Source organism: Octopus bimaculoides, chromosome 13 (assembly GCF_046866305.1).
Source record: "Octopus bimaculoides isolate indiv1 chromosome 13, ASM4686630v1, whole genome shotgun sequence".
NCBI lineage: Eukaryota > Metazoa > Mollusca > Cephalopoda > Octopoda > Octopodidae > Octopus > Octopus bimaculoides.
The window spans coordinates 41,288,219-41,310,730 of NC_142940.1; the positions used below are offsets into that span (position 1 = coordinate 41,288,219).

The 22,512-nt window shown below is 37.7% G+C and overlaps 1 protein-coding gene across 4 annotated transcripts in view; it reads left to right on the forward strand.

The window, feature by feature from the left end:
- LOC106879281 (branched-chain-amino-acid aminotransferase, cytosolic) overlaps positions 1 to 20,438 on the forward strand; it is a 345,814-nt gene extending 325,376 nt beyond the window's left edge. For all 4 annotated transcript variants that reach the window (XM_089361667.1, XM_089361668.1, XM_089361666.1 and 1 more), the window contains 6 exons: positions 3,583 to 3,743; positions 8,621 to 8,763; positions 9,865 to 9,950; positions 12,704 to 12,772; positions 13,789 to 13,935; positions 15,602 to 20,438. In XM_089361667.1, coding sequence (XP_089217793.1) covers positions 3,583 to 3,743; positions 8,621 to 8,763; positions 9,865 to 9,950; positions 12,704 to 12,772; positions 13,789 to 13,935; positions 15,602 to 15,643 — 648 coding nt within the window. In that variant the 3' untranslated portion in view covers positions 15,644 to 20,438. The remainder of the gene's footprint in view (positions 1 to 3,582; positions 3,744 to 8,620; positions 8,764 to 9,864; positions 9,951 to 12,703; positions 12,773 to 13,788; positions 13,936 to 15,601) is intronic.
- The last annotated feature ends 2,074 nt before the right edge of the window (positions 20,439 to 22,512 follow it).

Here is a 22,512-nt window from a genome sequence, read left to right on the forward strand (position 1 = left end):
AATAATGATTTCTAATTTTGGCTGAAGGCCAACAGGTTTGGAAGAGGGGATAAGTCAATTACATCGACCCTAGTGTTCAACTAGTACTTGTTTCATCGACCCCCAAAAAGCAAAGTTGACTTGGGTGGAATTTAAACTCAGAACGTAAAGACAAACAAAATGCCACCCAGTGACCTGAATAATAATAATAATAATAATATGACAACGTTTCTCTGAAAGAAATGGAAAAACTTTCAAAATACAAAGACCTGGAAATAGAGATAACTCGAATGTGGAATCTAAAAACAGAAACAATTCCTATCATAGTAGGTGCCTTAGGTATAATAAAAAAATATTCAGACAAATACATAACAAAAACACCAGGACTTACAAATATATATAACATACAGAAAATTGCACTACTGGGTACTGCACACATTCTACGCAAAACACTTTCAATACAGTAAACATAAGAGCACCACAGCAAACCACAGCACATACCCAAGGCGCACAGAGCTGCACTCAGTAGTGAAGTGAAAGCACGTTATAAAAATAAGACTACTGAACAATAATAATATTGAGAAATACCTTAAGAATGAGAACCCAGGTTCGAAATTTCCCCAAGACACCTGATGAAGGCTGGAGGGTATATCAGCCGAAATATTGTGTTAACAACAAGCAGAATCAGGACAAATATCCATCAAATGTAAATAATGTACATAATTACTTATCTAAAAAAAGAAAAAAGATGAAATACTGCTAAGCATTTTGCCCAACTTGCAAACGATTCTGCCAACTCGCTGCCTGAATAATAACAATAATAATAACAATAATAATAATAATAATAATAATAATAATAATAATAATAATAATAATAATAAAAGAAAAAAATAATGTGGTGATAATTTTAGCATGCACAGCAAAACAAAAGTGCCCTTGCTACACTTGGCTTTCGGAGGACGTCTGGTACTAATATAGCTGAAATAAAGTTACGATGAAAGGAAACCATAATAGTTATACTACTTATAATAATAATAATAATAATCATCCTTTCTGCTACAGGTACAAGGCCTAGAAATTTCGTGGGGAGGACTAATGGATAACATTGACCCAGTACTGGGCTTGATTCACTCAGAGGGATGGAAGGCAAATTTGACCTTGGTGGGGTTTACACTCAGAATGTAGAGTTAGCACAAATGCTACTAAGCGTTTTGTCTGGTGTGGTAAAGATTCTGCCAGCTTGCCACCTTAATAATAATAATAATAATAATAATAATAATAATAATAATAATAATAATAATAATAATAATAATCCTATCTGCTAAAAGCACAAGGCCTGAAATTTGGGGAGAAGAGACTAGTCATTTACATCAACCCCAGTGTTTTACTGGTACTTGATTTATCAGCCCTGAAAGGATGAACAGCAAAATCAACCTCAGTGGAATTTGAACCCAGAACATAGTGGCAAGTAAAATACCACTAAGCATTATGTCTAGCATGCAAACAATTCTACCAGCTCAAGTAATATTAATAATAGATAATAATAATAATAATTACCAATTCAAACACACTCACTCCTCTGTGTGTGTCTGTGGCAGGACAGGTGTCACTTATTTCGAATAATTTATAGCAGTGGTTTTCAAACTGTGGTCCACGGACCACAGGGGGTCCGTAGACAGCAAATACTTTTTATGGGCAATTTGATTTTATATATGTTTTTTAATCGAAATCTTTTAATTGACTATAAACCTGTTTGTTAAATAAATAAATGCAAAAATATATGTTATTTTAAGCAAATATTTATGTATAAATTTCATAAGCATTTATAAGGGGGTCCCTAAGGTAAAGCCTGAAATATAGAGGGATCCGCAAGTCAAAAAGTTTGAAAACCCCTGATTTATAGCAAGTCAAAATGCTATCTAATGCTACAAGGTGCAGTGACTCTTTATTGCATGTATGGAAATGACCACAAATCTCCACAGTATTTTTCACATCATACTTTTGTTCATTGTTTATAATTCACATACATTGGTTGTACAGATTCAGTTTTTGTTTATTTACTTACACTCATTTCAAAATCTATTATTGTGGTTAACAAGCAATATATAATTCTGTAACATTTATTAAAAATAGAAATAAAACTTTACAATTGCAGTCATTGCCCCCATTGTCACTAATACACTAATGCTCTCTTTATCTGGAGTATTCTTATAAAATTATCCATTGCCTCCTGACGGGTGTTACTACCCACCTTGGAAAGAACTAATATATATTACCTGCCTAATAAGATACACACTGCCATTTACCCGATCATCATTTCTGATTGTGCAGCCCTGTTGTCTGGTACTTATGCTATCAATCTCTTTTACTGAACTGCTACATTACAGGGGTGGAGGCGCAATGGCCCAGTGGTTAGGGCAGCGGTCATAGGATCGCGGTTTCGATTCCCAGACCGGGCGTTGTGAGTGTTTATTGAGCGAAAACACCTAAAGCTCCACGAGGCTCCGGCAGGGGACGGTGGCGAACCCTGCTGTACTCTTTCACCACAACTTTCTCTCACTCTTACTTCCTGTTTCTCTTGTGCCTGTAATTCAAAGGGTCAGCCTTGTCACACTGTGTCACGCTGAATATCCCCGAGAACTATGTTAAGGGTACAAATGTCTGTGGAGTGCTCAGCCACTTGCACGTTAATTTCATGAGCAGCCTGTTCCGTTGATCGGATCAACTGGAACCCTCGACATCGTAAGCGACGGAGTGCCAACAACATTACAGGGACATAAGCAGTCTAATAGCAGTTGTCAAGTGGTTGGGAGGAGTGGTGACAAACACCTCCACCACACATGATAAGCTTCTGCACAGTTTCCCTGTACCAAATTCACTCACAAGGCATTGTTTAGTCCTGAGCTATTGTAGAAGATACTTGCCCAAGGTGCTGTGCAGTGGGACTGATCCCCAAACCATATGGTTGCTAAGTGAACTTCCTAACCACACAGTCATGCTTGCACTTTGATTTCCACTTTTATAGTCATAGAATATGGAAAATTCTACATGTCTTTCAGAACCCCATAGAGAACCCTGTTGTCCATAAAAATATAACAATAAACTGCCTCCCCTGTAGCTGTGGTGGGGGGGCAGTGGCAAGGAAACAATTTTGGAGAACAAACAATGTGCTAAAAGTTACCGTATTTTAATATGTATAAGGAACAGTTTTTTGTCAAAAATTAGGTTAAAAAAATATGGGAGTTTTTTTATACATGGATAGTATTATAATTACTTAGAAAACCTTTTTTTTTTCCAAATTTTAAGCCCCAAAAATTAGTGGGGTTCCTTATACACATTAAAATACTGTAATTTATTTCCATTGTTTTGAATGTATCATGCATTATCTCACAGCTTTGACATTTCGATTATGTGGCTATATATTTTTAGGATGACATTGTAGGGTAGGTGTGAGAAGCTGAAGCTGGCTGGTCTGACATAAAACATGTAGAATATCAGCTCGAGACAACTGGTTTAAATACTGCAGGATTCATATCCATTTTACATTCTTGGTCAAATTTCTAAATATATTTCTAACTGTTTTTTTTTTTCTTTTCTTTGCAGCCAACTTTAGGTGTGAGCCCACCCAACAAAGCCTTATTATTTGTCATTGCTTCTCCTGTTGGACCCTATTTTCCTACAGGCATAAAACCAGTTACCTTAATGGCTGACCCCAGATACGTTCGATCATGGCCAGGAGGTCCTGGGGAATATAAAATAGGATCGTAAGTAGCAAATTTGTTTTGTTTTTGTCTTTGTATTTATTCTTTTTTTTTTGTCTTTTATTTGTTGCAGCCATTGGACAACAGCTTTGTTGGGACACTGCCTTCTAGGGGTTAGTCACACTAATCAACTTAGCAACTGATAAACATGGTAAACTGGATGTAAGGTGTAAGATGATGATGGAGGTGGTGGTAGTGGTGGTGGTGGAAATGGTGGCTTCTTGGCAATAGTGGTAGTGTTGTTAGTGGTGATGGTGGTGGTAGCTGTTGTAGCAATGATGATGATGATGATGATGGAGGTGGTGGTGGAGATGGTGGCTTCCTGGTAGTAGTGGTAGTGTTGGTTACCCTGATAGTATTATTAGTGGTGATGGTGGTGGTAGCTGTTGCAGCAACGGGGATGATGACGATGATGATGGTCCCTTGTATCACTACTCAGATTATCTTGCTTGATACGTTTGTTTCCCAACCACGTGGTTGCAGGTTCAGTCCCACTGTATGACACCATGGTACGTATTTTCTATTGTAGGCCCCCACCCAGCCCCCAACCAACCAAGGTCTTGTGAGAGATTTGATAGACAGAACTGAAAAAAAATAAATAAATAAAGGCCCATTGATAACATAAATATATACAGATAAGTCTGTCTATATATGAGTGTGTATATCAGTGGCGACTCTGGTACTTGGGCTGTTCGGGCTTAGTCCAAATATGAATTTAGTGAAGTGCACATGTATTTGCAAGCTGATTTAATTTCTGCTAACACTGACTTCAAGTATGTAATTGCAGCCAATAACTCAGGCTCCTTTTATTGAGCCTGGTCGCAGTTCATTTATTTTCATTCAGCATCTGGCAGTCATCTTAAAGGTGCCCTGTGTCAAAAAATATCATTCATAGCAGACGTTCTCTCGACATCGTTCACACGTGTCTGATTTGGGCTCAGAAGTTACAGCCCGAGTTTTTTATCTATTTTCATTTCAATTTTTTCATTTCAAAGTTTCAGCTCAGAGCTGCGGCCGTGCTGATGCACCACCGTGATCTATAATCGTAAAAATTGAAAATAATTCAAATTCAATGTTTTCTTAAAATAATAAATTTCTGTAGAGATTAGGATTTAAATTCAAATCTATGAAAAGTTTCTTTTCTACGATATTCTTAAAGGAACGAAAAATTATCCAGCAACTCGGATTAATAGGAATGACCCTAATAGGTGTAAAAGACTAACTGGCATCTCTTGTCAAGAGTAAAGGCAACAGTCAGATCGTTGATGTTTGTTGAGCACTCCGCTGTCGTAATTTAATTGCTGTTATTCTGTTCGTCTGTGTGTAAAGATCAGTTGTGTTTTGCAGGGTTGCTTTATTTTAGCCCTTAACTTAGAAATGGAGAAAGACATAGTGCTAAATATAGAAAATAAGCTGTTTGGGCTAGAAACATTGCAGAAAACATGAAATTCTTCAAACAGGCATGTCTTAGGCAAAATCTGTGATGAGCCCAAGTGACGCTGATGACCTGGAGTCGCCTCTGGTGTATATATATGTGTTGCCGTCTTGTCTCCCTTGTCTTGATATCGCATGATTATTGTAAATGAGTGTCACTATCGTACAAGCCGTGTCCTTTGTTTTCAATATACTTTGAACATATGTCGCATCATGAGAAACTGGAAACAAGCTGGAGCTGGTGACAGGAATGAATCAAACTCTATGAACTGAGGTTTTCTATAACCATATTTTCTTCCTCTTGCCAACCCTCTCCTGTTTCCAAACCAGGTAATATTTCCTTCTGACTGGACATCTTTTCACAGAAGACTAGAAATGAGGAACGGTAACACTTGCTTTATAACCATTACTTGATGTCAAGACTAGGAGACACAAATACTAACACACAAGTACCTATACATAGACATGTGGAATTAAAAGCACCCGTGCTGGTAGCACGTTAAGGCGCACCCATTACACTCTTGGAGGGGCTGACATTTAGGAAGGGCATTCAGCCTTAGAAACCAAGCCAAATCAGACTGGTGTTTGGTGCAGCTCTCCGGCTTACCAGTTCCAGTGAAACCGTCTAAACCATAGGTTCTCAAAGTGGGTGCTCCCATGCCCCCGTGGGCATTGAGACGGTCCAGATGGGCACGGGTACTGCCTAAGGGGGTGGTGGGAGTGGAGGTAGTAGAGAAAAGGGAGGCTTTGGGAGGAAGTCAGCAGATTGGGGGATGCTATGAATTTATTATAATATTATAGTATTGTATACAAATTATATATCATATTAAATATCAAATGATTCATAATATATTTAAATTAGTAAAATATAAAACATTTATTTCTACATAAAAATAGGGGTGGGGGCACTGAGGGTATTATGTGGCCATGAGTGGGGCGGTGGCCCCAAAATTTTTGTGAACCTCTGGTCTAATCCATGCCAGCATGGAAAGCTGACGTTAAATGATCATGTTCATGATAATAATGAAATACGTATATATGTGTGTATGCGTATATATATCTGTCAGTATGTATGTATGTACACAATGGGCCTTTTTCAGTTTCCCTCAGCAAATCCACTTGCAAGCCTCCATGCTGCAGGATTGAACCCAAAGCCCTGAACTTGGGAAGCAAACCTCTTGACCTTTCAAACAGTTCCTTCTGCTATTTAATGACCTTAATCCTATTTGATGTCTGTTTGCATCTTTATGAAATCATTTTAAATCTTTTGTTACAGTGTAAGCTTGTCAGTGTTGCATACTCTTTTACTCTTTTACTTGTTTCAGTCTTTTGACTGTGGCCATGCTGGAGCACCGCCTTTAGTCGAGCAAATCGACCCCAGGATTTATTCTTTAGAAGCCTAGTACTTATTCTATCGATCTCTTTTGTCGAACCGCTAAATTACGGGGACATAAACACACCAGCATCAGTTGTCAAGCGATGTTGGGGGGGGGGGGACAAACACACACATACATATATATATATACATATATACGACGAGCTTCTTTCAGTTTCCGTCTACCAAATCCACTCACAAGGCTTTGGTCGACCCGAGGCTATAGTAGAAGACACTTGCCCAAGATGCCACGCAGTGGGACTGAACCCGGGACCATGTGGTTGGTAAGCTAGCTCCTTACCACACACCCACTCCTACGCCTATACGAATACTAAACGTCAAGAAAATTTACACCGTGAAAATTCACATTTGGTTTTGCCTGTCACCCCGAGAAGATTGATAAAATACCTATCAAAATATTAATATAATCTAATAAATCTGATTGCAGGATCTGCATTTTTGTATTTATCTACATCAGAAATCGTTTTATCAGGGGAAGCAAATGTTACTTTTTTTTTCACTATTATCTCCCTTACAGCAATATATTTAAAAAATCCTTTCAGGAGACAAATTGTATTGATTTTTTTTTTTTTTTTCGTATAAATCAGTGGTTTTCATCCAGTTTTTACCTATTGACCCCTTTGATTCTTATTTTACTCTACTGGACCTCCATAGCCATTTGATGTATATAAAAAAAATCCTCCTGTATTTTTGTTGTTAAATATTATTAGGAATTGTATAAAAGAATAGAAATACTTTGTGAAGTGTAGAAGTATAACCTATTTATTGTACAAATTAAGGCGTCGACCTGACAGAAACGTTAGCACGCCGGGCGAAATGCTTAGCGGTATTTCGTCTGAGTTAAAATTCCGCCGAGGTCGATTTTGCCATTTCATCCTTTCGGGGTCAATAAATTAAGTACCAGTTGCATATTATGGGTGATCTAATCGACTGGCCCACTTCCCCAAAATTTCAGGCCTTGTGCCTAGAATAGAAAAGAATTGTACAAATTTTAACAGCAAAATTTTGTGTGGACCCCGGTTGAGAATCACTAGTATAAATTAAGAGTAATTTATTAGAGTGTGTTTTGAGTGCAAATATAATGTTTACAGGAAAGTGGGTGTTGTCTTGTTTTGAATGGCCCCTCATAACTTTCATTCAAGAGTTGAAATCAAATTTGAGCATGAAGCAATATTTTTTTTGATAAATTAGACGGGCAGCTTTTTTTTTTTCCCACAAGAATAGACATTTTATCGTCGTCGTCATTGTCATCAATTGTCTCCCATTGGAGCTGCACCTTCTGAAGAAAGACTAAATGTGTCATTTGGTTTATGGTTGGTTGCCTTTACTAATAGCAACTATTTTACAAAGCATACTGATTGCACTTCTGCATGGTACCAATACTAGAAAGATTGAATTATCCTTGGTGAGACTGGACTTGAACTGCATAATCGTATGTTTACTCTGAGCTGAAGAAAACTTCAAGAGAATATAATAAATAGTAATAATAAACTTATGGTATACAGTGCTCAGGTGCACTGCAGCTCATCAGAAAAAGTAACCAAAACTGCATGAACAGTACATAGAATATGCACAGGGAGTGAACAGTGTAAAAGTCTTTAAAAATAAAAATTGGGTTGGGAGCTTCAGGTGTACTGCAGCAAATTTCAGGAAGCATGGAAGCTTTGAAGGATGCAGTGTCCTGACAGCTAACAACTTCAGCAATTCTGTGCATGAAAAAATCTTTGTGAAAGTTGTGTGCTATGCTTTATTTTTTTATTTTGTTATCATGTCCACGAGTGTTAGACATGGAATCCAAAATGGTGCCCATGGTTGTTGTTGGAAAGATGGTGGATAATATAATCTTGTGAGTGTCAACCAAGTCAGTTGCCAGATGTCAAAGCTTTAATGTATAAGTTAGCAGTGTCCTTTTAAACACCGGCCTCATGGGTGGTGACCCAGCTTTACTCTAATTTGCTTCGGATAAATGGCTAGACTGTTTTTTAGATTTGTTATTTGTATGGAAAACATGAGAGTTCTCTGTTTACTCACTCTTATCTTACTTTTACAGGAACTATGCTCCCACGTTATTGCCACAAGTTGAAGCTTTTCAGCAGAATTGCCAGCAAGTTCTCTGGTTGTTTGGAGAGGATCACCAATTGACAGAAGTTGGCACCATGAATCTCTTCATCTATTGGATTAACGACGACGGAGGTCGGTATTAAAGAAATCTTATATAGCCACAGGCAAAATAAAACAATACTAATAATGATTTCAAATTTTGCCCCAAGGCCACTAATTTTGTGGGAGTGGATAAGTCAGTTACATCAACCCCAGTGTTCAGCTTCAAAGGAGAAAAGGCAAAGTCAACCTTGACAAAATTCAAATTCAGAACATAAAGATGGATGAAAAGCTATGAAGCATTTTGGCCAGTATTCTAACAATTCTGCCAGCTCACCACAATAATAATAATAATATCAAAGTCATCAGCTACACAGATTACAGATTTGTGATCTGCACAGTCGACCTAGATAGGATTCATATGTAGGGCCCCAGCTACTGGTAGCTGAATGCGGCTTTCCTAGCGCTTCAAGCATTTAGAAGCAATACCATGTTTCTGGGGAGAAACTCAAGTGAGGAGAGCTCAGTGACAGGGGTGCATTGTCATCGTGAAGAATCCAATTCTTCTTGCTCCACAGATCCGGTCGCTTTCACCAAATGTCCTCCCTCAGACACTACAAAACATGGCAGTAGAACTCTCAACTGACATTCTGGCCCTGGGGGATGAATTCTCAACGCACAATACCACTTTTCTGGGGGTGATGCTTGTAGCAGGTCTTCCAGATTGCTTATCATCTTCCAGGGATGTTCTTTCACTTTTGAAGTGCCCATACCACTTGAAACATTGCATACAACTCGTTGCCTCATCACCGTAAGCTTGCCAAAGCATGCTCAATATCTCTGTAGCAGAGTTTCCAAGTTTAACAGAAGATTTCACATTGGCTCTTTGTTCTTGTCCATGGCAAAATCGCAGACTACAGCATACACGTGATCACAAAAGCACAGATTCCACAACTTGTGAAGTAAACACTGTGATGTCACTTGGTACACTGCTTCATAAAGGTCACTGCTAGCTCTCACTGTGCACACAACCATGTGCTACCATCTGTTGGCGCTACAGAACTAGTCCAGGAACTTTTTGATACCACCTTATATACATTATTTTTATTTGTTCTTTAACTTGTTCTAGCCACCACTTCTTGCTTCAATATAGTAGTAATTGGTTTCCTTTACCTTTTTTTTTTTTTTTGACAGAGAAAGAACTAATCACACCTCCTCTCAATGGACTCATCTTACCTGGAGTCACCCGGAGAAGTCTTTTAGAATTGGCCCGTGGTTGGGTATGTATTTAGTTTCAGCAAGTCCTAAACTTCTTTTATAATTTTTTTTTACTCTCTCTCTACATACATACATACACACACACACACACACACACACACACACACATATATATATCTGTCTCTTTCTTTCTTCCTTTCTCTATATATCTCTGCTGACAAGGGGATTCCCTCCTCCACTGAAGGGTACATTGTATGATGTTTGTGTATAAACTTCAATGCTGTTATCATGGTTGTAAGCTTTTGGCACTAAATACAGTGAACATGTAAAAGCTAGAAAAATTCTAGACAAACATATTCATTGCTTGCATGAAATGTTAGTGTGCATGTAGACGTAGGCATGGCTATGAGGTTAAGATGCTCACCTTGCAGTTACATAGTTTTGAGTTCAGTCCTACTGCACAGCACCATAGGCAAGTATCTTCTACAAAAATCTTATTTCAACCAATGCCTTTTGAGTAAATTCAGTAGATAGAAACTGTGTGGAAGTTCATTGTATAAGTGTGTGTGTGTTTGTCACACATCCCTACCACCATTTTACAACCAGTGTTGGTTTGTTTACATCCCTATAACAGCAGTTCAGTTAAGAGACTGATAGAATAAATACCAAACTTAACAAAAATATCACGGGGTTGATTCGTTCGACTAAAACCCTTCAAGACAGTGCCCCAGCATGGCCAGAGTCCAATGACTGAAACGGGTTAAAAGATAAAAAAATATATGTAACCATACATGTGTGTGTGTGTATATATATATATATATATATATATATATATATGTGTGTGTGTGTGTGTATGTGTGTTTATGCAAATGTACGTGTGCGTGTGTCTCCTTGTTTTGACATTGCATGATAGTTGTAAGTGAGAGTCACTGTCATACAAGCAGTGTCATTCATTTCCAATATTCTGCATAAACATGTTTGGCCATCAGGAAATATTACTTCTCTTGGAAACGGGTATGGTTCGGTGACAGGAAGGGCCTCAGGGCTGTAGAAAATATGTCTCAATAAATTCCATCTGACCTATACGAGGATGACAAACAGAACATCAGCTCGGTGATGATGATTGTAAAGGTGGTGATGGTGATTCTGTATGTATATATGTATGTATGACAGGCTTCCACACAGTTTCTGTTTACCTAATTCACTCACATGACATTGGTTGAGCTGGGGTTGTAGTGGAACACACTTGCCTAAGGTGCTGTGCAGTGGAACTGAACATGAAATCACATGCTTCTTAACCACACAGCCACGTCTGTACTTATGTACATATAATTCCATATTTAAAAGTAATATCATATATAAATGAAAAAAAAAAACCATGTGGCAGAGAAAGACTGGAAGAAATAGAAAGAGGAAGAGGAAGACAGTAATTCTTGGATTCTTAAGCATTTCAACAGAAGGGCAAAATAGATTCCTCAAAGTATAGACGGACAACAGAAGATGCTTCCTGTCTGTGACAGCCCGCAGCTTGTTGAAGTAAAGAAGGTTACAGTAACTGGCAGAATAATGATGCTGTGACATAGCAAAACATTGCGAGTAATTTATTCTGGGAACACTTTTTCTTCTACCGAATATTAGTTTCTTTGTGCACATCTTGACCAACAGGCATATATTTGCTGCTGCAAAAAATGTGAAAACGGAAGGGAGAAAGAATAACTAAAGTCTCATCTGTGAAGACTCAACTCTTTAATACATACATACACACACACACACACACACATATATACATACATATATATATATATATATATATATATATCATCATCATCGTTTAATGTCCGCTTTCCATGCTAGCATGGGTTGGACGATTTGACTGAGGACTGGTGAAACCGGATGGCAACACCAGGCTCCAGTCTAATTTGGCAGAGTTTCTACAGCTGGATGCCCTTCCTAACGCCAACCACTCAGAGAGTGTAGTGGGTGCTTTTACGTGTCACCCGCACGAAAACGACCACGCTCGAAATGGTGTCTTTTATGTGCCACCCGCACAAGCCAGTCCAGGGGCACTGGCAACGATCTCGCTCGAAAATCCTACGGGAGCCAGTCAGGCGGTACTGGCAACGGCCACGCTCAAAATGGTGCATCTCATGTGCCACCCGCACAAGAACCAGTCCAGGGGCACTGGCAACGATCTTACTTGGCTTGCCGGGTCTTCTCACGCACAGCACATTTCCAAAGGTTTCGATATAAAACAAATAGTAAATGAGTATATGCATATATACGTACAGGTATGTGCATACCGACATCCACCTGTATGTATAGGTGCATATCTGGGTACAGGACATTGCAAACAAAACGTAGACGAGAAAACACACAAGCCACATAGAGAACATTCTCGTTCATCAGCTACCCCCGTTTTAACACCGGCGTTTCGAAGAGCTGGGTAGGATGCATCATTAAAACCGCTCTTCCCATGGACCGCAAATTAAATTTGTATACACAAATTAAACCTTGCCATGGAGGAATGTAAAGGCGGACAAATATATACATACACACATAACACACACACACACACACACACATATACATACAAAAACAGATACATATGTAAATGCATGTGTTTATATATGTGTGTATGTACATAGATTGAAAGAGAGGGAGGGAGAGAGAAAAAGTAAAATAACAGTTGCACATCCATACACACACTTTGTGGTTACCTGTCTTATTTATTTTTCATTTGTGCGATGCCTTCCATAGTTTTTATTTTGTTCTTTCTTCCCTTTTTTTAAAATTTTCAACACGTTTCTAATTCCAGAATGAATTCAAAGTATCTGAGAAGGAGGTTAACATGAAAAAGTTTTTGACAGCGCTGAAAGAAAAAAGGGTAAGTTCTATGCACACGCACAGGATTAGATATAGCAATACTAATAACCTGATGTCAGAGTTCGTTAATCATCTGGTACACAGTGCACCTGTTCAGACAACGGCGATTTGATGGAGAGAGTGGGTTAATGTGCAGCATGAGCATTTGATCCCTATAAACAAATGATTTGTGCAAGCTGTTTGGCAAAAGCCGTTTTCGACCACTTATATTTTCATCTGTATCTCTAACATTGCACTACATCCAAGCACAAACAACCAGTCCACACTGTGAAGTGGTTGGCATTTGGATGGGCATCTATCTGTGAAAACCATGCTGAAACTGACCTCACCTGTGCTAGTGCCATGTAAAAAGCACTTGGTTCACTCTGTTGGGTGGCTGGTTTAGGAAGGGCATTCAAAAGTCTGGCTTAGTCACATAGTTTCACACTAATTCTACATTAAGGGTACATGTGTCTGGAATATTCAGCCACTTTGCTCAATAATTCAATTAGTAGGATATGAGGTTGATCTGAACAAATGGGTGCTCATATGTTGAAAACAAGACCACATAAAAATATGTCTTCAATGTTTACATCATTGCAAGGTGACTGACTGGCAGAATCGTTAGCATGCTGGACACGGTGCTTAGCAGCATTCTGTTTGTTTTTACATTCTGAGTTCAAATTCTGCTAAGGCTGACTTTCCCTTCATCTTTTCGGGGTCGATAAAATAAGTACCAGTTTAACACTGGGGTCGATGAAATTGACTTACACCTAACCTGAATCTGCTGGCCTTGTGCCAAAACATGAAATCAATAATATGCTAGACTGAATGCTTGGCAGCCTTTTTGTCTGTCTTAATGTTTTGAATTCATAATCTGCCAAGGTCGACTTTGCCTTTCATCCTTCTAGGGTTGATAAAATAAGTAATCAACTTACCCCCTCCCCCAAATTGCTGGCCTTGTGCCGAAATTTGAAACCAATATTTTCATTGTTGTATAGTGTTTGTTTCCATTTTTGTTTTGATTCTGTCTCTCAGATAATAGAAGTTTTTGGTGCTGGAACTGCTTGTGTTGTCTGTCCAGTTGAAAGAATCCTGTTTAACGAAGAAAAATTTGCATTACCAACAATGGACAATGGTGCTGAGCTAACGAACCGTTTTCTGTCAACTCTCATGGATATCCAGGTAAGCACTAACAATGTTCTGAGACATTTTGATTTCTTTGAAACTTTATAAATTCTGAAGAATATTCTTCAACCATCTCTTTCATAAATGGATGACATACTGTTGAATCGGTCGAAACGCTCAACTCAGAAATTATAATTGATTGTTTAACTATTACAGTACTATAACAACACCCTGTAGAATTGCAGTGCTTGGTGACTATAGTGCTCTACTTGCAATCAAATGGTTGTGAGTTCAGTTTCTGAATGAGGCAAAATGTCTTGTCTTTGAGCAAGGCACTTCATTTTACATTGCTACAGATAAGGAGAGAAGACTAACAAGCTTTTGTTAGCCCCCCCCCCCCATCACTCAGATGTAATTTTTTTTCTTTTTTCTATAGTTTCAGCTGAAAGCTGCGGCCATGCTAATGCACTGCTGTTAAACGTAGGGAAGGACGAAATGCCGTTAAGTGGTTTGGCTGGCGTACTAATGATTCTGCCAGTTCACCTCCGTAATGTTCTCATTCCTCTAGATCGGGGATGAGAGGACCAGCAGAGGTGTTTGTGCTTTCTCGTGAATACATAGGCGAATGCATAGTACATGTTATCGACCACAAGCTGGTGCAGCCCTCTGTCACTCCAGTTGTTACATCTTCACCCTTCTATTAGGTCATAGGTAGGGCAGCTGACAGAGATATCGATGTCTGCTCATGACTGTATAGGCACCTAAAAGAATAAGCAACAGTACAGTACACATTACCGACCAAGATCTGGTGCAAACCTCTCTCTCACTCCAGCCGTCACTTCCTTCATGTTGCACTGGGTGTTTGTATCTGGGCACCTGAAATCATTTGTGAAAGCATACTACAGCCTAGTAGGTGATAGTCACTTGTGAGTAATAACTGATTATATTAACCTTCAACTCACTGTAGGTGCATCACATTGCCGTATTTGTTATCTCCCCTATTGCTGCAGGGTAGTGACCGGGAAAACAATTCTTGAGGAAATGCCATGTGATAAAGATGGAAGGGAGATATTCTCTGCTGTTGTTAATTATTACCCCATTATTGCTATATGCAGGTGTTTATTTATTCAGATTTCCTAATATATACAGAAAAATCGATGGGAGGGTCATGGCTGGAATGCTTTTCTCATACCACTGTGCTCAAACAGGAGCTTGCCAGGAACTAAGCAGTATGGTCGTGAACATAACTTTCAGGCAGGACACTTTTTCTAGTAATTAGATATGGTCTTACTCCAATGGAGAAGTCTTTATATAGTTAGGTGGGGGACGAAATACCAGTTATACACTGGGGGTGATAGTATCAACAAATACTCTCCCCTCAAAATTGCTGACTTTGTGCTAAAATTTGAAACATTATTATTCATGATGTGCATGAATATTTTACATTCAGAATCAGCGTCCATGACACCAGGGTGCAACCAGGATGGGATGGGGGCACTTGTCTTTGTGGTCAGGGTGACTATGTTTGTTGTAGGGTTCCACGAATAGCCCCGAGAGGTCTTCTCAAGCCGTCACCTTTTGGGGAATTATTCTTTGTTATATGTTACCCATTGTTTTTGTTGTAAAACTTTGTATGTATACAAATCCCCTTGTATGTGTGTGTTTCTTGTTTCTGTATGCCCTTGCGGCCAATAATACAATTATAATTATTTTCATATTGCAGTTTGGCAGAGTGGAACATAAATGGTCTGAGATTGTTGAGTAACAATGATGTCTACATTGAAAGCAGATTCATTGTTGTGGTAGATATTTTCCAACTAACCAATTCTCAATCTGCAGTCTTCGTTTACTCCAATGATGTGTCCCTTGGTTTAAATAGATTGTTTTTTAATTATTGTTTCTTTTGATTACTTTCCTGGTTCTGTCATAGAAAAAAATAACATTGCCACTGGCCTGGGCACAATTTTACTGTTACCAACTAAATTACACGCACGCATACACACCTGTCTATTTTTAAATGAAAACAGTTTTTTAATTATATTACGTGAGTCTAAGAGACACGTCCAATTAGATTAATTACACATTTTTTCACCCATAGTACATGTAATTCATTTGTTAACAAGTTACAAAACTTATTTCACAATTGCAATTGATTACATATCAGTTTTGCTTGCTCACATTCAAAATTCTGAGTAAAAGCACTGAACTCACAGAACTGCACAAAAGACTGCTGTTAGCTAATTATGGTTTCAATTAATTTTTTTTTTTTTTTATTATGCATTCATTTTTATGGGGTTTCTTTTTAGTTCCTAATTATAGTTTTGTCACTGAAATTCAAAATATTCCCATCATGATTTTACTTTTCTGCATTAATGATGATGAAATTTAGTTTAATTTTATCCCTAGTAACACTTAACAGAAATATGCAATGCAATATTGTGGGATATTAGATACAATATCATCTACAACAACGTAAGCTATTGTTTAGTATTCCTTCTTTCTGTGTGTATAAAGACATGAAACAACAGCAAATCATATGTCTACAGATATTAAGCAAAATGCAAAAGAATTTTGTGCAGTTTCTATACTTATCATGAAAGAGCACGTCAACACATTGGTCGTTTGCTTACGCAATTAATAATACGTGACATTAGGGTAAAGGAGTTGCTCTTTGCTTGATTAATTACATATAATTTAATATTCAAATTAAGTAACGATGATCAGTAAATTCACATCCACTGATTTTTACCTCCTCTTTTTAAAACTTATTGTTCACCTGAATTGTTCTCGACTTATTTTTACATATATATTGACAAACTTAACTAATTTTTACTTCACATAAGTGAACTTCTTGTCTTCATTTTATTTATCCTCTTTTTCTATCAAAAATTTTGTCCACATAATCCAAATTCCAGTAGAACAAACAGCCAAGGAGTAAAAGACTTTCCTAAGCCATTTTATGTCTTCGATATGTAAAGGTACTGTCAGTTTTAGTCTTCCAGCATTGCTTTGTTTAATAATAGAAATATCATGTTATTTCTAAATACACCGCTGAACCAAAGTGTTACAAACTTGTTCCGCATGATTATTCAAAGATGGTTGAGGAATAACACCAAATATGTCCATTTGTTCATTTATGCAAAGAAAAAAAAAAATCATGAAACATCTCCATTTCTTTCAACCCCACCCCCTACCCCCACTTACCTCCATATTCCAATCAGTGTCACATATCAAATATTGATCTCTTTTGAACCAAAGGTTAGTGGTTATCATTGGTATTTCAGAAATTAGGGTTAGGTTTAAAAACTTATATTATGTGTTTCCAAACATTATTGAAGAATAGCTTGGTTTTGTTGTTTGTTTTTGTCAAAATCCACAAAAAAACAAAAAAAAAAAAGTCTCCTGATAAGATATAAATTTTTTCTGCTGATAAAAAGGAATCAAGATCCTTTGAGAGTTCTTGAGGCCTTATTTTCGAAGTAGTATTTTTTTATATTTTCTGATAAGATGAAGGTAGTGTGGTGTTGACAGTGATCAAAATAGCTTGGTAACAAAGCATCAAGTAATATATATATATATATATATATCAGGCTGAGTAAAATGTTAGCAACGTTTTGAAACACAAAATTCACCACAATAATGTGGAAATTTTATTCATCAAAGTACCATTACAATCAACACATTCTTGCCAACAAGTTTCGAGTTTGTTTATTTTGGTAACATAAAAATCTGAAGTACTGGAGATGATGAAATGCATTTTCAGCATCGATTTGATTTTTGAACTCCTTCTCTCAAAGGAAATCATCAAAGTGCTTGAAAAAGTGGTAGTCGGTAGGAGAAAGGTCTGGGGAATAAGCTGTGTGGGGAAGAACTTCGTAGCCAATTTCCCTCAACTTCTGGAGCATCATTAGTGAAACGTGTGGTCGAGCATTGTCATGAAGAATGATTGGCCCTCTTCTGTTGACCAGAGGAGCAGCAGTTTTTCATTCATTTTGGCAGTATGTTTCTACAGTAACAGTTTTTCCAGGTTTTATAGTGGATGAGTCCAGCAGTACACCACCAAATGGTCACTATAACCTTCTTTTTGAAGAGCTCGGGTTTAGGGAAGGTTTTTGGTACTTCATTTTAGTTGAACCACTGCGAAGAACGATTTTTACTATTGTTATATGGTTGAGAAATGGATCAGTCTGGTTACAAAGTAGAAGCGACAAGCAAATTTCATATCTGTGCATTTTGTGATTTTCATCCAAATCATGTGGTACCCATTGTCGAATTTTATCGATTTTCTGAGCACAGTTTTCTGGCTAACTTGAAGTGCTGTTGCCAGTTCTCGAGTGGCTTTACGTGGATCTTTCTCAATGACAGTCTTTAATTGACCGTCATCGATGACAGATGGGCGTCCATTACGCTTACGATCTTCAAGGCTCAGGTCTCCACTGTTAAATTGTTTAAACCATTTTTGAGCTGACTACTCACTGGAAACATTTGAATGAAACTACAATGAAATATTTCCTCACCAAACGTTTCATTGATATTGCGAGCAGTTTCAGCTGCTTTATGTCCTTTTTTGAAGTTGAATAGCAAAATGGCTTGAATATCGCACTTTGAGAGTTCCATTTCAAATGATTGTAACAACGGTGAAAAAAAATATCAATGTTAATTTATTGATGCATTTGAGCATGTCTATGTTTGTATTATCAGACACTTAGAAAAAAGATTCAAAACTGTGAAAATCTGGTACAGATTCATGGTTCAAAACATTGCTTGCTTTTTACTAAACCTGATATATATATATATACATACACACACATATATTTATATACACACATGCACATATTTATATTCACACACACACACACACACACACACACACACATATATATATATATATCTGTAAATATATGTGACACTTATTCAGTAGCCATGATAAAACTCCGAGTTTTTTTCACAGGAATTTTCAATGGCTGGATAACTGAAGAGATGTTGGTGTGGACCTCCCACCCTGGCATCCGAAACTCGGAGTTTTATCACGGCTACTGAATAAGTGTCACATATTTTTACAGATAAATTCCTCTATTTGCATAATATCGAGGTCTCTTTCTTTCTTTTGTTGCCATTCCTGTCAAATATATATACATAAAAGCACATATATCTATGCATACACACATAAATAAAAGAATGTGTGTGTGTATATATAAATATCTTCTCTGCCCATTGTTCCTGGGAGGGTCATATGTGTAGAGTCCTCAGGCAGCTTGTCTTCCATAGGGTCCTGCAAGAACCATCCATTAGACTTTCCAGCTGGATTCCCAAGTGTGTTCAACTAAGACTTAGTGTATTATGCAGCCATCTCATTCTTGCTCTACTCTGAAGTATCCTGCTGGTTAGCTCGGCTTGCAGAATCTGTCTTGTGATTCTTTCCAGCAACATCCTGATCACTGTGACCACTGAATGGGAAGAAGTTTTGGCTTAACCTGAAGAGACCCTTCAAAAGAACCCCATTTCAGCCACTTATATTTGCAATCGTACTCTTTCAGTCGTTATCCAACACTCACGACCATAGGCAAAGATAGGCACAATGAAAACCAAATGAAAGATAATGGTGAGTTTGGCACTTTCATCAACCTTTCCCCTTCTGTTGATCAAATGCAGGAGCTGGCACTTGTATATGTAAGTATAGATATGTATGTAGATGTGTGTAACATGACCGACCATCCCCAAATATGATATATATATGTGTGTGTGTGTGTGTGTGTGTGTGTGTGTGTGTGTGTGTGTGTGTGTGTGTGCATATATATATATGTGATTTTGAACATTCAGACTCAACTCCACAGACTGCTTTTGGCAACCTTAAACAATACATATAGAGATAGATAAGATAGCTATACATATGAGGGGGTGCTGAGAAGTTTCTGGCTTTGGGTAAAAGAAAATACAAGAGGATCAGTTAATTATGATTCTATTGAGCATATTCCCCTCTCAGATTCACAAGGTTATAGCAGTGGTCCTTCAGTTTTTTTCTAATCCCTGTAAAAAAGAAATCAGAAAGGTTGGGCTTCCAATCAGGTCTTTTGTGATACCCTTAAAGCAAGGAACTTTTCAGCATCCCCTCATACATTCTAAAGCAGAATTAAATGGAAAGCTATAGCACTTGCAATGTTCTGACAGTTACCTTCTGAAGTATTTCATGTTGAATGGACAATGACTAATATATATATTTTCTCCACATACACTATTTTTGAAACGCGTGTTTAATAGTTTTATTTTGCCCCGCCCCCTTTTGTTTTTGCACATTCTGATTTTACCTCAGGAATATCAAAACTTTTTTTAGAGAATATGAATCTCATTTCAATTGCTTCTTTTACAATATGATTTTGAACATTCAGACTCAACTCCACAGACTGCTTTTGGCAACCTTAGTGTTTTACTTTGGACTTTAGTTGAAAAATTTTATTTTTGATTCTTTATTTTGCCACTCACTTTCCTTTTTATTATTTTATTTTTTTAATTTTTTTTGTATTTAAAACGGATTTTTAATAAATAATTGGATAAAATGAAAACAACTGTCCTGTCTTTCTTGGAAAGAAAAAGAATCTTTGCATGTATAAGCACACATAATATGAGAGGTTTTGGAAATCTAGAATACCCAAAATGTAGGTAAGGCTATGTAAGTGCTACAGGAGTACCACTTTTAGACTCCTGGATCGATAATAGTATGAGTGAAGAATCTAACACGGGTCATATGTGAGCATGTATACGTTAAATAAAATGAGACAACAAAGCCAAGGCGATGTGAAATTTCTAGGACATTTATAAAAAGAGAGGTAGTCTTACAGTTGTTTCAGAGATATGAAGGATATTCCATCATCAGAGACGATATGACATAGATAGAAGGAAATAGTAAAGTTCAGTATAAGAAGTTATTTTGGAAAGGGAGATGTATAAAGGGAAATATAAGAATAAAAATATATGTTGGATGTTACATCCAACTTGTATTTTTATTTTTATTTTTCTCATTTTTCCTTCTATTTAACTCTCTTATATAGTCTCTGATGATGAGATATCCTACATATCTCTGAAACAGCTGTAAGACTACCTTTCGCTTTATAAATGTTCTAGAAATTTTACACTCCTTTGGCTTTGTTGTCTCATTTTATTTAACGTATATATATATGAATTTTCTATCACAGAACAGTACATGTTTATATATATATATTCTTTTACTTGTTTCAGTCATTTGATTGCTGCCATGCTGGACCACTGCCTCTAGTCGAACAAATCGATCCCAACACTTATTCCTTGTAAGCCAATTACTTATTCTATCTGTCTTTCGCCAAACTGCTAAGATACGGGACATAAACACACCAACATTGTGGTTGTCAAGCGACGGTGTGGGCAACAAACATATACATATACGACGGGCTTCTTTCAGTTTCCATCTACCAAATCCACTTACAAGGCCTTGGTTGGCCCAGGGCTATAGTAAAAGACACTTGCCTAAGGTGCCATAGAGTGGGACTGAACCCAGAACCATGTGGTTGGGAAGCAAGCTTCTTGCCACATCTGAGTCTATATATATGGGCGAATGGTTAAAATCACATTGTAACCACAAGTCCCTGGGCTCCATCCCACTACAGAGACATGTTATTTTCAATAACCTTTGGGTAAACAGAAACTGTATAGAAGCCTATTGTGTGGATTGTACCAGTAGTTCAAACGTTATGGCTTTGTCACACACTGATTCTGGCAGTGTTAGAGAAAAAATGTGTAATTACCATTAGTTGTGCCTTGTTCGACACACATATATTACATGTCTGCGGAATACTCAGCCAGTTACACGGTGATTCAATTCATAGAACATGTGACTCGGCTCATGAAACTAAAGAATCAGACATTGCATATTGTGCCCGCACCAAATTCTGTCAAGGGACGCAACCTTTAAAACTTTTTACTCGAGTTATCGCCCTTGATTTTTATTTGATGATAATTGTACTCCAAATTTCGTTATTTTATCAACCCTTAAAAAATTGACTTTAGAATTAGACATGGAATCAGAACGTCAAGAGACGTAACAAAATACTTTTACTTGTTTCAGTCATTTAACTGCGGCCATGCTGGAGCACCGCCTTTATAGTCGAGCAAATCGACCCCAGAGCTTATTATTTATAAGCCTAGTACTTATTCTATCGGTCTATTTTGCCGAACCGCTATGTTACAGGGACATAAACACACCAGCATCGGTTGTCAAGCGATGCTTGTTGGGGGAACAGACACACAAACATTTACACACACACACACATATATATATACATATACGACGGGCTTCTTCCAGTTTCTGTCTACCAAATCCACTCATAATGCTTTGGTCAGCCCGAGGCTATAGTAGAAGACACTTGCCCGAGGTGCCACGCAGTGAGACTGAACCCGGGACCATGTGGTTGGTAAGCAAGCTACTTACCACACAGCCACTCCTGCGCCTTCAAGATATCTCTAATATTTTAACACCTACCATTTTTGAAGTAAAAAGAAAACTTTTTTTTCACTAGACACAAGTGTGGTAAAAAGCTTGCTTACCAACCACATGGTTCCAGGTTCTGTCCCACTACATGACACCTTTGCTTTAGGCTCAGGCCA